Below are 13,447 nucleotides of genomic sequence, written 5' to 3' on the forward strand. Positions count from 1 at the left end.
TCTTTCATTTCCTGTCCTCTGTGTTACTTTTCAACAATACGCTTCTTTTGAATTGCAGTCAACAGTGCCAAAAGCTGGATATATTGGAAGTTAGTTGGTTTCTTTCATCAGCTAAGTGGTGTCCGAAACAGTTCAAAGGTTATTTATGAGCTGAGGTTGTAGATTCTAAAAAAAAAACAGGCTATGTGTCTTCAGAGTGCTGACAGGCAGATACTAGCAATGTTTGTGGTCAGTGTGCATCAGGAAGTTCCTTTAACAGACTTCAGCGTGCACAGTGCGTGTATGCCAGTGGATGTTCATTTGTGTATGGGTGTGATAGAGAGAAAGAGGGTGGAAGAAATGTTATGGTGAGGTGAGGAATGTAGGTGGAGTGGGAGTCAACTTCTGAATTGGCTTTGCCCTTGACCTTTATGTTCAGAGCTCTGTTTCCCTTCAGCCATGTGAGCTGCTGTGCTGAGCTGGGTGTCACACCAAAGGACATCTACAGTGTTAGTTCCCTCTCAGCAAAATGCAACAAAAATGTCTTGCATAATTTAAGTCAAAGCTTAGAACTTTACACAATCTGAATTATTTATAGTGCCTCGAGAAGAGTTGGAAAAGTTTGAAAAAACAAACTCGTGTAAAATGTGAAAAAAACGTTTTGATTGTGAATAAAGGTCATGTTCCACCCCAAAAAAAATCTAAAGAAAATTTTGAATTTATATTTTACTAAAAGACTAATATAGTATTTAAATTGTGACATTATTTTCATTACCATTTAAATATGAAAAGTATATAAATGACACTGGCATTTGAAGTACTGCTATTAATTATCAAGATTTTTTTTTTTTATTTATAAAATGGACACGAGTATTACAGTAATGAGAATCTAATGTGAATCACCATTTATAATAATAAGAATTATAACAAACTCAAAGGTAAAGTATCTGGACACATTACAGTAATGGGAATTGGGAAAATTGTCATTAAAGAGTTTCACTATCCAAACATCTTGATGGTTATAATTATATTTTAGGCATAATATAATTGCTTTTTTATTTTTGGTGTTAAATATGATGTTATTCGTGAAATTCACCCTCAGCGATCTTTAACACCAACATTTGCATGAAACATCAGGTCAAAGAAAGATACAAAGAGATAAAAAATGATTGTCATTTGCATCTAATGCAGTATTCAAGTTAAAATTGAACCACTTTTGTTTAGGAAACCAATGAGCAGAAGCTCTACAAGATAGCAAATGAACTTCTGCAGACAGAGAAGGCCTATGTTGCACGACTCAACTTGTTAGATAAGGTAAGTCTGACACATTTTAAATATAGTAGTAAGCTCACAGATCATACCTCATCTAACTCTGGCCCTGCTGTGCAGGTGTTTTATGCCAAGCTGATAGAAGAGGCAAGAAAAGACACATTCCCCGTGGATGTGGTGATGAAAATCTTTTCCAACATCTCTTCCATTAATGCCTTCCACAGCCAGTTCCTTCTCCCTGACCTGGAAAAACGCATGGGAGAATGGTAAGACGTTCACACTCTCACTTTGTGGACATCCGTTTTGGTTTTAATTGGAAGAAATATGGTCTTAATGCTCTGAGACTTTTCCTCCAGGACGTCAACACCTCGCATCGGGGACATCCTACAGAAGCTCACGCCCTTCCTGAAGATGTATGCTGAGTATGTGAAGAACTTTGATCATGCCTTGGATCTGCTGAAGCAATGGACAGATCGATCACCTCCATTTAAAGCTATCATTCTGGAAATCCAGGTGATAATTGATGCATGTAGTCTTAAACTGAGAGTTCTTTTCAACCAGAGAGCTGGATAACTACTGGAATGCCAATAGGATTAAATCATATAATACAATTTAATATCAAATGAGAAATTCAGTGTTATTCAGTGTAATTAAATGATGAAATTAAAGGTCCCGTTCTTCGTGATCCCATGTTTCAAACTTTAGTTAGTGTGTAATGTTGTTGTTAGAGTATAAATAAAATCTGTAAAATTTTAAAGCTCAAAGTTCAATGCCAAGCAAGATATTTTATTTAACAGAAGTCGCCTACATCGAACGGCCAGTTTGGACTACATCCCTCTACTTCCTTCTTTAATGACGTCACTAAAACAGTTTTTTGACTAACCTCCGCCCACAGGAATACACAAGAGTTGCGTTTGTAGAGTGTGTTTGTCGCCATGTCGTCGAAACGCTGTTATTTTCATCCCGCAGTCCAATCACCGGGTCTGATTCCGGCTCAAATTGATAGGGTAAAATTAAAGACATGTTTACAATAACACTGAGCGCGTGCATCTCCACATTATATAACCCGCTAAGCTGCTGTCGAATCACAACACAGGAACCGCTGGCACAATCAGAACTCGTTACGTATTTCTGAAGGAGGGACTTCATAGAACAAGGAAGTCATCAGCCCGTTTTTATGACAGTGGAAACAGCGGTATACAGATAAGTAAATTATGTGAAAAATACTGTGTTTTTTTACACGCGAAACATGAACACATGTTATATTGCACACTATAAACACAATCAAAGCTTCAAAAAATCACGAAAAACGGGACCTTTAAGTTGATTTATTGTACAAAATATATAGTCAAAACTCAATGAAAACTCAAAATTATTTGAAAACAATTTTTTTAAATATATTTATTGATAAGGATGTTGGTAGATTTTAGAAGGGAGAACTACCACCAATAATTTCAAAATAGACAAAAGGGGCTTTCACACCGGAGGAACGTTTTTATAGTTCCTATAACTATTGGCAGAAGTACCCGCGTTTTGGTGTGTTCACACCATAGGAACTGTAAACGATTTCAGTTATAGGAACGCCTTTTCGGGGGACTAAATTAGCTCCTACTTCAGAGTTGGGTTCTAACACCGTGTCTACACCGGACCTGAGCCATGCAACGCTACAAAAGACAATAGAACCCATTATAATCAGTGATGCTGTCTACACTGGATGTGGCGCCACGTGACATGACAAAACCCCTACAGTAAACTGATGCCTCGTTCTATTTATGACATACTCCAAGCACTTGCGATACTTTTCATAGGAAGGACAAATGGATTTGCAATGGCTAGTTTGTCTCGTCCAGTGTAGACAGCTTCTAGCTGTTGTGGCACAATGCGACGCGTCAACCACCACATCAGGCGTAGACACAGTGTAACCCAGCACAATAGGAACTACCATGGACGTAAGTGTACATTGATTGGTCGAACACGTCCTATGAAACCATTTTTAAACCTGCCATTAAAAAAAAACAAAAAAAAAAAACATGCAAACACACAGTTTACATATACTTACTCAATGAACTGACTCCACAAACATGGAAAACAGCGATAGATGGACGAATGATGCCAAAGTCCAGACATTTCTCAACCTTTCCGCTATGGCGTTGTTGACGTTGTTGAATGCTGCACTTGACAAATGACATCACTGCCAGCCGGCTTACATCAGAGTTCCTATTGGCGGTGCGAATGCAACCAGGAAAATGGCCCTAGGAAAACATTTAGTTCTCGGGGTACCTCCCTGGTGGCTAGTTTCTATAACTGAGTTCCATAACAACCCGGTGCGAAAACCTCTTAAATTGTGGCGGATTTAATTGACCAGGGCTGCATTTCGCAAAAGCATTGTACGCTAAGTTGATCGTAGAGTGCCAATGGTTCATTGGAGCCAATGGTTCTACTGTACAATCTGCTTAGGATGCTTTTGAGAAACGCTCTCGAAACATTTCACAAGTTTTTGCCTTTTTTAGTGTTTGTTGATTCATGTGTGTGTGTTTGTTTAGAGTCAAGAAGTATGTGGCAGTCTGACGCTGCAGAACCACATGTTGGAGCCCGTTCAGAGAGTGCCACGTTACGAGATGCTGCTCAAAGACTATCTGAAGAAACTTCCTCAGGATCACATAGACCGGCGGGATGCTGAAAGTGAGTTCAGGAGTGAACAGGTTCCCAAAACAGACGTTAAACTTGACCTTTCTTAAATACGAAATCTTTGTCTTTGCAGAGTCTTTAGAGATTATTTCCATGGCTGCCACTCATTCCAACACTGCCATTAAGAAAACGGTGAGTATTTTTCCTGTACAACTGAATCTCTATATTATGTCTCTCTCTCATTAGCAGTGCTTCCATCCACCTATTTTTATGTGCATTTGGGATATTGCATAAAAAACATTGGATTGAAACGGCAAGATGTATATTAATTTTAAAAATGTGCATAAAAACATATGCGCTGAATTGAGGCGGATACACTTTTTATCCGATAAGAAACGCATGCGCATCAACACTTTTACTGAATAAATTCCTCGATGCGCATCAAAAAAGTCATGTGACTGCTCAATGGGATGGCATAACTGGACTAACCAGTGGACAGATCTTGTTGCACAGTGTCTGAAATGTTGTTTTGGTCATTCTGAAATGCCTTAGCCAAAGTCTGTTATCAAAGTGGTTCAGTATAATTACCTCCCAAAACTGTCTTACACAACTGCGTTCCCAAACAGCAGGCATCGTCCTCCGAAAGTATGATAACATGACTGCATTTATTGCATTTCATCTGTGTGCCCTGAGGCACAAGTAATTTATTATATACGAAAAAACCCACAGTGGCTTCTCCTACTGCAGCAAATTACATTTTTCTTAGTGATATTTGACACCAGTTTATCAGGAAGTGACTATTTTGCTCTCCTCGTCTCGCTAGATGGAATCGATACTTTATTCGCAAATGTTTTATGCGATATTCCAATTTTCCGCATAAGTTAAATTTGCAACTTTGGATGGAAACAGCTAATGTAGCAATCCCTTTTAAAATTTGGTCATGTCCTTTAGGTTGCTGTTTTCTTGTTTTGGGGGAACAGAAATACTCCAAAATCACCAAAATTGTTATTTTGAATTACATCTCCAATAAAAATGTTATTATAAATTCTTATAAATGTTTTACACTTTAAATCAGGCTAAAAAGCTGTATTTTAAAGGTCCCGTTCTTCGTGATCCCATGTTTCAAACTTTAGTTAGTGTGTAATGTTGTTGTTAGAGTATAAATAAAATCTGTAAAATTTTAAAGCTCAAAGTTCAATGCCAAGCGAGATATTTTATTTAACAGAAGTCGCCTACATCGAACGGCCAGTTTGGACTACATCCCTCTACTTCCTTCTTTAATGACGTCACTAAAACAGTTTTTTGACTAACCTCCGCCCACAGGAATACACAAAAAAAGTGGGCGTGGTCTTGTTGCGCTCCAACGGAGAAGAGCAAGAGTTGCGTTTGTAGAGTGTGTTTGTCGCCATGTCGTCGAAACGCTGTTATTTTCATCCCGCAGTCCAATCACCTTTGTTTGGCCTTCCCAGGGACGCTGTACTTAGAGATCAATGGTTACAATTTATGTTTAACTTGGTTCCGAAAATTATAATCCACATGTAAAACTATGTGCAGCACATGTTTACAATAACACTGAGCGTGTGCATCTCCACGTTATGGTAAGAGGCGTGACCTTTCCGGGCAAGATGCGCTAAGAGCTGCTGTCGAATCACAACACAGGAACCGCTGGCACAATCAGAACTCGTTACGTATTTCTGAAGGAGGGACTTCATAGAACAAGGAAGTCATCAGCCCGTTTTTATGACAGTGGAAACAGCGGTATACAGATCAGTAAATTATGTGAAAAATGAACACATGTTATATTGCACACTATAAACACAATCAAAGCTTCAAAAAACCACGAAAAACGGGACCTTTAAGATTGGTGCAGATAATGCTCATGTGAAAATAAAAATGGGCTTTTCTCTTGAAATTGAAAGACAAGACTACTTAAGATTTTTTTTTTCCCATTAATTTTTCTGTTTTCGGTCTTTCTCCTTATCTCTCAGGAAAACCTTAAGAAATTGCTAGAAATTTATGAGATGTTGGGAGAAGAAGAGGACATCGTGAACCCCTCGAATGAGTTAATAAAGGAGGGTCATATTCTGAAACTGGCAGCCAGAAACACTTCAGCCATGGACAGATATCTCTTCCTGGTGAGGACAACTAACTATTGTCCATGCTATTTCAGTCATTGATGAGCTACAATTAACATTTAGCTTTAAATAAATAGCTTTAAGTAGCATTTGGCGATTCATTTTCTTAAATATCTTCTAACTCTTTCCTACAGTTCAACAACATGCTGCTGTACTGCGTTCCCAAGTTCAGCTTGGTGGGACAGAAGTATACGGTGCGCACACGTATTGGCATTGAAGGCATGAAGGTGATGGAGACGTACAATGAGGATTATCCTCACACCTTTCAGGTTTCTGGAAAGGAACGGACACTGGAGCTGCAGGCCAGGTACAGACCTTACCATCTGTGCTCGCCACCTTTCTATAAGTGCTGGCATTTAGAATGCATACAGAATATTCCTCACTTCTACTGTTTTTTTTACTTTTTACTGTTTTTAATTGTGTCATTGCGTCATTATAGCTCCGAACAGGATAAAAAAAGCTGGATAAAGGTAAGAATGCAATATTAACTTTTTTATACTTGATAAATATCACCACATCTTTAGTAGTCCATTTCGTAAATTGACTTCCTCTGTGATTTAGGCATTCCAGGAAACGATACACATCTCCCTCCAGAAAAATGAGACCTTTAAGTCAGCATTCAAAGATGCGGAGGAAGCATCGGTCAGTATTTATTCTTAGAAGTGTAAAATTCACCTGGGCTACATAACACAAGCTACCAAATGCTCTCTGTTATTATAAGGATATATTTATACATTTAAATAACAGAAAGGGTTTGCCATGTTTTGACTTTTTATATTAATATTACTTAAAATAACAATTAAATTTAATTTTATTAAATTGTTAAAATTTGTAATTAAATGAATAATTAATTTAAAATTATATTTCTATGCAGGAGCTTAAGATATCAGAGTTGGGGAAAAGAGCCCCTCGCTGGATCCGAGACAACGAGGTGACCATGTGCATGAAGTGCAAAGAGGGCTTTAATGCTATCAGACGCAGGAGACATCACTGTCGGGCCTGTGGATACGTAAGCAGCAGCAAAGCAAAAACTTTTTGTGTTTTCACAGTTTTGAAGTACAGTATATTACATGTGCTGAAATGTCTATTTCATTCAGGTGGTCTGCTGGAAGTGCTCAGACTACAAAGCCACTCTGGAATATGATGGGAATAAGATGAACAAGGTGTGCAAAGACTGTTACTCCATCCTGACAGGTCATATAGACAGTGAGGAGAGGGAGGGCAAGAAGAAGGGAATTCTAGAGGTAAGTTCAGAATCGCATGAATCGTATACTTTGACCCGGGGTCTGAACTGCATTCTCTAATGTATCAATTACCACACACTGTACTGTCAGAAAAAAGACTTCATATAACCTTTATACATACAGTTACGGAAGAAAAAACGACGTGCACGAACTGTAGTGGTGGATTCGGCAGCGGTAAGATTGGTTGGTAACACTTTATAATAACCTGCAGCAGTAATCGGTCATTAACATTCAGTAATGCTTAACAGATCAGCAGTTGATGTATATTTTCATACATACTCATGAATTTACAAGTCCAAGTTTCATTTCTAACTTATTTACATGAGCTAATGATCTGTTTAGCATCATATAATGCAATAATGTTAATATTTATTATTATTGGACTTATTATAAAGTGTTGCCACTGGTATATTGATGTTTTAACATTCTGGTTTGATAAGACGTTAGAAGAGGGAGCAAAGCTGATTAAGCTAATAATTTAAAACATTTGTGAAGTAATAGATTTGCTTGTTCCCTTTTCTAAATTATCATTTTGTGCATCATGGGAGCAAACTGACTCTTAATGAAATGCTCTTATCTTAAATTATGTAAAATTGAAACTTATGCTTTTCTTTGGCTTTCTTTTTGTTTTGCTTACTTATTGTACTTATCTCAAAACCTGCCAAGAACATAGTTATTTCACCTCAAAATCACAATAAAAAGTAAATGAAGCTGTATTTTTGTCATGACAATTAAACACATTTATATACAATACTTTCTTATTTTGATGTTGAAGTGAAATATGACTCCCTTTAATTTGTATCTGAATACTAAAATTGTAAATGAATTACAGAAAATGACAAAAAGAAGTTAAATTATGACATGGAAAATGGAAAAAATATATTAAAAAAAAAATGTATGTATGTATGTACAGTACTGTGCAAAAGTCTTAGGCCACCATTAGATGTTGTTTTAGCAATGGATATAACCATATATAACTATTTCTCACTCTCTTTATTATATAACCAGAAAATACAGGAAATTTGTATGCAGTATTACAAATCAGAGACAAAAAAAAGGCTTCTATAGGCTAAAGTGGCAAGTATTAGTGACCTCCTCTTACACTAGAGCAATAGCAGGAACCTAGTTCTCTTAAACCTGAATTGAATGGAAAAGGACTGGAAGGCCAAGAAACCTTTCAAAATCTGATGAGGACTGAAGTTTCTCAGAATTTCTTCTTTGAGAAACTGGAACAAGTCCAGGAGGTCACGCTAAATACTGGTTTTTGCTTAAGGAAGCCATTTTGTTCTAATTTTTTTTAAAATTATTATTATTTTACATATTTCCTGTATTTTCTGTTTGTGTCTTAAAGCTGCAGTCTGTAACATTTTTTGGTTAAAAATGATCCAAAATCAATTTTTGAGCAAGTACATAACCAGCCAGTGTTCAAAACTATCTCCTTACCTTAGCCCGATTCACAACGGTAAGCTTGTAATAATGTTTTGTAATAAAAGTGGTACTGGTAGGTTTCCATAGGAAATTAGAGCATGCAGCCATTCATCTTTGCGTCATTACATCACGTCTGTTTACATAAAGAACGAGTCCCAGCTAGTAGGCTATATCATGTGAGGATGCTGCATATGGTGCATCATATCCTTTTCTCACAGCAGCTGGAATAATTAAGCGTATCATTTTGATGGTGGATTGTATAGTCTGACAAATTAACGTTAGAGATTAGACTGTGACTGTTCAGAAATTGAAATCAAGAGGTAACGCTAATACACACTAAATGCACATAGTCACACAATGCTGGTGTTGTTAACAATTTGAGAACAAAGTATAACCATAATAATAATTTGCATGGTTTGATGTGATATGAGCTAAGCCAGTGGTTTCAAACTCAATTCCTGGAGGGCCACAGCTCTGCACAGTTTTGCTCCAGCCCTAATCAAACACACCTGATCCAGCTAATCAAAGACTTCAGGATTACTAGAAACTTCCAAGCAGGTGTGAGTTGGAGCAAAGTCCCTTTAAGACAAGTAATTTCACTCGGCGGCCATCTTTGAAACGCCTCTCGGGCATCCTGGGCATCATGCAATCTCTTTGAATGGGGAAACATCAAATTCTCCAAAACTGTTCGCCAACCTTACTATTAAATTTCATATTTGAAATCACCAATGAAATCTAACAACAACCGGCTCATAAATAGTTTCTAAAAGCTTGAATCATGACAAAAAAACAACAACTATTTTTCAGGCTGGATCTCTTCGGAGGCACACGTCTGACTGTTTCTATAGAAACCGGTGATTCTAACGGCCGCTAAAGTGACACGATGACTTTACCAGTCGCCGATTGGCTCTTATTTAGAAGGCGGGACTTATTCCACCATATTGCGCGTTACACTTTCTCCCATTCAAAACAATACGAGTGACACGTCTTTTGTTATTCTATAGTCTTTGGTTGGAGCTGGTTGGAGCTAAACTTTGCAAAGCTGTGGCCCTCCAGGAACTGAGATTGAGACCACTGAGCTAAGCGATCGTTAGATTTAATCACCATTGGTAGCGCGATTTATTGTAATGCTTTTTTTCTCTTAGTTGGTCAGAACAAAAGTGGCTGATTTGTTACTTACTTGTTCAGATGACATTTTCTGGTGAAAATTATTATTATTTTGCTCATACTTCCAAGACGTAGAATCTGTGATTCCGAAGTACAGTATCCACACCGATGCGGTGACTGACAGCCACACATTCTCCTCAAAACATTAGATTCATCCACGATGCACAACCCACGTAAAGATGATAATTCCGTAAATAACTGCAATTGCAGGTTTCAAACAGAGATGGCGACAAAGAGGCAAAACATACGAACTGCAGCTTTAAAAAAAGAGAAAAATAAATATGGATGGACATATATAAAACAACAAAGCTGGTGGTGGCCTAAGACTTTTGCACAGTACTGTATATATATGTATGTATATACATACATGCATACATACAGGCTTTGTGAAATTCACGTTGTCATCTCATATAGGAGTGATTATATAGTGCTAAACTTCTCTTCTTCTCCTTCACAGATTGAAGCTGCTCAGTTCTCAGGCAACAGTATCATGTGTGGCTTCCTACAGTACTGTGAGAAGAACAAGCCCTGGCAGAAAGTCTGGTGTGTTATTCCTCAGAAGGAAGCTTTAGTTCTCTACTTGTACGGAGCACCTCAGGTCAGTGCGCTTTTATCTTCCTGAACCGTTCTATTTCTGTTCCTGTACATTACTTCCCTTTCCTAAACAAAGATTTACTGTCCTCACAGGATGTCAAGGCCCAGTCCACAATTCCTCTGCTCGGCTACCAGGTGGAGGACAACCCGAGACCCACCGACCCTCCTGCAAGTTTCAGACTATCTCAGTCTAAATCAGTCCACAGCTTTGTTGCAGAAAGCGAGGAACTGAAACAGCGCTGGCTCAAAGTGATCCGCATGGCGGTAACGGGAGAGGAACCAGAATCGCCTGAAGAAAGCCATTCTACGGAAATCACCCAAGAAACAAACTCTAACGGTGTCTAAGCAAAGAAAGCGTACTTTTCTTAAAGATTTCTCTACAGATGTGGCGATGCAATTGGTAAGAAAAGTGTTGACACTCCTGCTTACGTTGCACAGACTTGCTACGCCATCACTGCTGGACTGTCTGAGCTACAGCATTTTGTCCTAAAGTCCCAATTGGATTTAAACACATCCAGGATATGGGAGTTAAAAGGAAATGGACATCAGCTTGACCCTTACCAGACAGATTTGAAGTTTATACAAATGGAGCTCATGTGAAGAGATCATGGAGGAACTAAGAGATGCTATTCCATCATCACACCTTACTACAGCTGATGCCGCACTGTTTCAAGCCTAATGTAAATATTGTACAACTATTGTACAAAATATTGAACATTTATATGTTGTATGTATAGTATATTGAGGCTAAAATTCAGATGTGTTGATGGCATTGTAAAAAATGTGATGTGTATATGCAGGACATGAGCGCTTTTCAAAAAGTCAAGATTGCAATCTACTGCGACTATAAATTGCATTCAGTTCCAGAGCGCTCTGAATGCAACAGACACTCCTTCATTATGGCCATTGTGACTTTGCCAAGACAGACATGTTGTGTTGACGCATTTGTTGATCCAAGGGTTGCAGCGGTATACTGGTTTCACGATATATCATTGTATTAAATTTGACAATTACAATACGGTTTACATTTACTAATGGACGGTATTGGAAAAAAACACAACCGGACTGAGAATCTCATCTGCGCGTGCTTGCGCAGAGGGAAAAAGTGCGAGGCTGAATAAAGCTTTGCTAAATCTGTAGCTCTCCTCCCATTCACTACAATGTATGCTTTGTTACTTTTGATAAGAAACAAAGTTTCAGGTTTAAAATTGTCAATTTTGTCACGAAATTCAAACAATAAATGCTGTCTTTAATGTGGCGTGACAAATCGCTGTAGTCTCAGTTTAAGCGGCAGCGCGCAGAACCATGACGTGAACCAATATACTAGTTAGAGCGCGAAATAAATTAATGAGCATCAAAAGTTGTTGAAATATGCAAAACAACTTACTGAAATGTATTTGCTGTCATTTAATCAGCTGATCCGTGTTTTAACCACGGAAAAACGTCAGTAATACTGCTTATGAACAACATCAAGGACATTTACCTCAGGAAAGTTATTCAATGTCCGTAGCTCGATAACGTTAGTTAGCTAGAGAAAGATCTAGTAGGGACTGGAGGAGCATTTAATTAACCTGTTAATAATTTATGTATGTTTTGAATTATGTCATAAAACAAGTTTGTATAAAAACTACCTGAAATGTTTTTAAGAAAATCTGTTTTGTTTTTGTCGATTAATATATTTGAAGTAGCCTAATGAATTTAATAGTTTGGTATTATTTACCTTTTAATATTACAGTAATGTTTCATATGAGGAAAGCATTAATTAACAAAGTCCCTTTAGCCTAAGTCATTTCACTCGGCGGCCATCTTTGAAACGCCTCTCCGGCATTCAAGGGCAGCTCCTGTCTCTTTGAATGGGGAAACATCAAATTCTCCAAAGCTGTTTGCCAAGCTTTCGATTAAATTTCATATTTTACATCACCAATGAAATCTGACAACTGTCTCAAATTGTTTCTAAATGCGCGAATCACGACAAAAAAAAAAAAAAAAAAAAAAAAACATTTTTTCTGGCTGGAAAAATAAGCTAATGCGCATGCGCAGTCCCGAATGTGCCTCATTTCGGAGGTGCGAGTCTGACTGTTTCTATAGAAACCGGAGCTTCTAACGGCCGCTGCAGTGACGCGATGACTTTACCAATCGGCGATTGGCTCTTATTTAGAAGGCGGGACTTATTCCACCATATTGCATGTTGCACTTTCTCCCATTCAAAACAATACAAGTGAGGGGTCTTGTGTTATTATAGTCTTTCTTTGGCATTAATTGGGAGTTGTTGTTTTTTTTTTAAAAAGAAAAACATGTTTATAGCTGAAATATTTTCAAATTAATAAATCAAATTATGCAATACCGTATACCGTGAAACCTTGATATTTTCAGAGATGGTTATCATACCGTTGCAACCCAATGAACCTCAACCAACCCTGACCATTAGCGGTAGTCTAGGACCAACAAGGATGCCAATTAAGCTTGTCTGGGATGTTATCAAAAGAGCTTCACCGCCACCTTCTGGTTTGCAGTGCCTCAGCACATCAGCTAAGAAAGATTCATAAGCCTGCTGTCCTGCTGTACCTCGATCAAACCAGACGCTTGGATCAGTTCCTGAAGAACAACAACAGCAAAGACAATGTGAATAATGGTTCACCCACCATAAGCTGTTTCACTTTTCCTCAATTAAAAACTCAACCAAATCAAACATGAACAATAATGGCTTTGATGTCAGCAGCTCAGCAATCAGACATTTTCCATTGGATTATCAGAGATGGACAGTATCAGATTTTACTCACTAATTATGGTAATAGAGTTAGTATTGACATGAAATAACTGGTTGTAAATCAAATCTGTATGTATGTTTCTGTAATAGACCTTTTATTCGTAGGCAGTCAGCCGACCAATGGGGAAGGGTGTGAGGATGAGTTGTTTGTTCTGTATATGTATTCTGTTGTGGGCAGCACAATCACACTCAATAGGCCCGCTGGAACATATGTTCTTTAAATACTTCAATTATAA

At 37.9% G+C, this 13,447-nt stretch overlaps 1 protein-coding gene across 8 annotated transcripts in view; it reads left to right on the forward strand.

Moving 5' to 3' along the window:
- The window catches only part of fgd4a (FYVE, RhoGEF and PH domain containing 4a), a 61,602-nt gene extending 49,186 nt beyond the window's left edge, over positions 1-12,416 (forward strand). For all 8 annotated transcript variants that reach the window (XM_048168873.1, XM_048168869.1, XM_048168870.1 and 5 more), the window contains 13 exons: positions 1,204-1,293; positions 1,369-1,514; positions 1,605-1,761; positions 3,792-3,930; positions 4,010-4,068; positions 5,865-6,011; positions 6,146-6,318; positions 6,451-6,481; positions 6,573-6,653; positions 6,886-7,020; positions 7,109-7,255; positions 10,308-10,448; positions 10,538-12,416. In XM_048168873.1, the coding sequence (XP_048024830.1) occupies positions 1,204-1,293; positions 1,369-1,514; positions 1,605-1,761; positions 3,792-3,930; positions 4,010-4,068; positions 5,865-6,011; positions 6,146-6,318; positions 6,451-6,481; positions 6,573-6,653; positions 6,886-7,020; positions 7,109-7,255; positions 10,308-10,448; positions 10,538-10,789 (1,698 nt within the window). In that variant the 3' untranslated portion in view covers positions 10,790-12,416. The remainder of the gene's footprint in view (positions 1-1,203; positions 1,294-1,368; positions 1,515-1,604; positions 1,762-3,791; positions 3,931-4,009; positions 4,069-5,864; positions 6,012-6,145; positions 6,319-6,450; positions 6,482-6,572; positions 6,654-6,885; positions 7,021-7,108; positions 7,256-10,307; positions 10,449-10,537) is intronic.
- Positions 12,417-13,447: the final 1,031 nt, after the last annotated feature.

This window comes from Megalobrama amblycephala, linkage group LG19, assembly GCF_018812025.1.
Source record: "Megalobrama amblycephala isolate DHTTF-2021 linkage group LG19, ASM1881202v1, whole genome shotgun sequence".
Classification (NCBI taxonomy): domain Eukaryota; kingdom Metazoa; phylum Chordata; class Actinopteri; order Cypriniformes; family Xenocyprididae; genus Megalobrama; species Megalobrama amblycephala.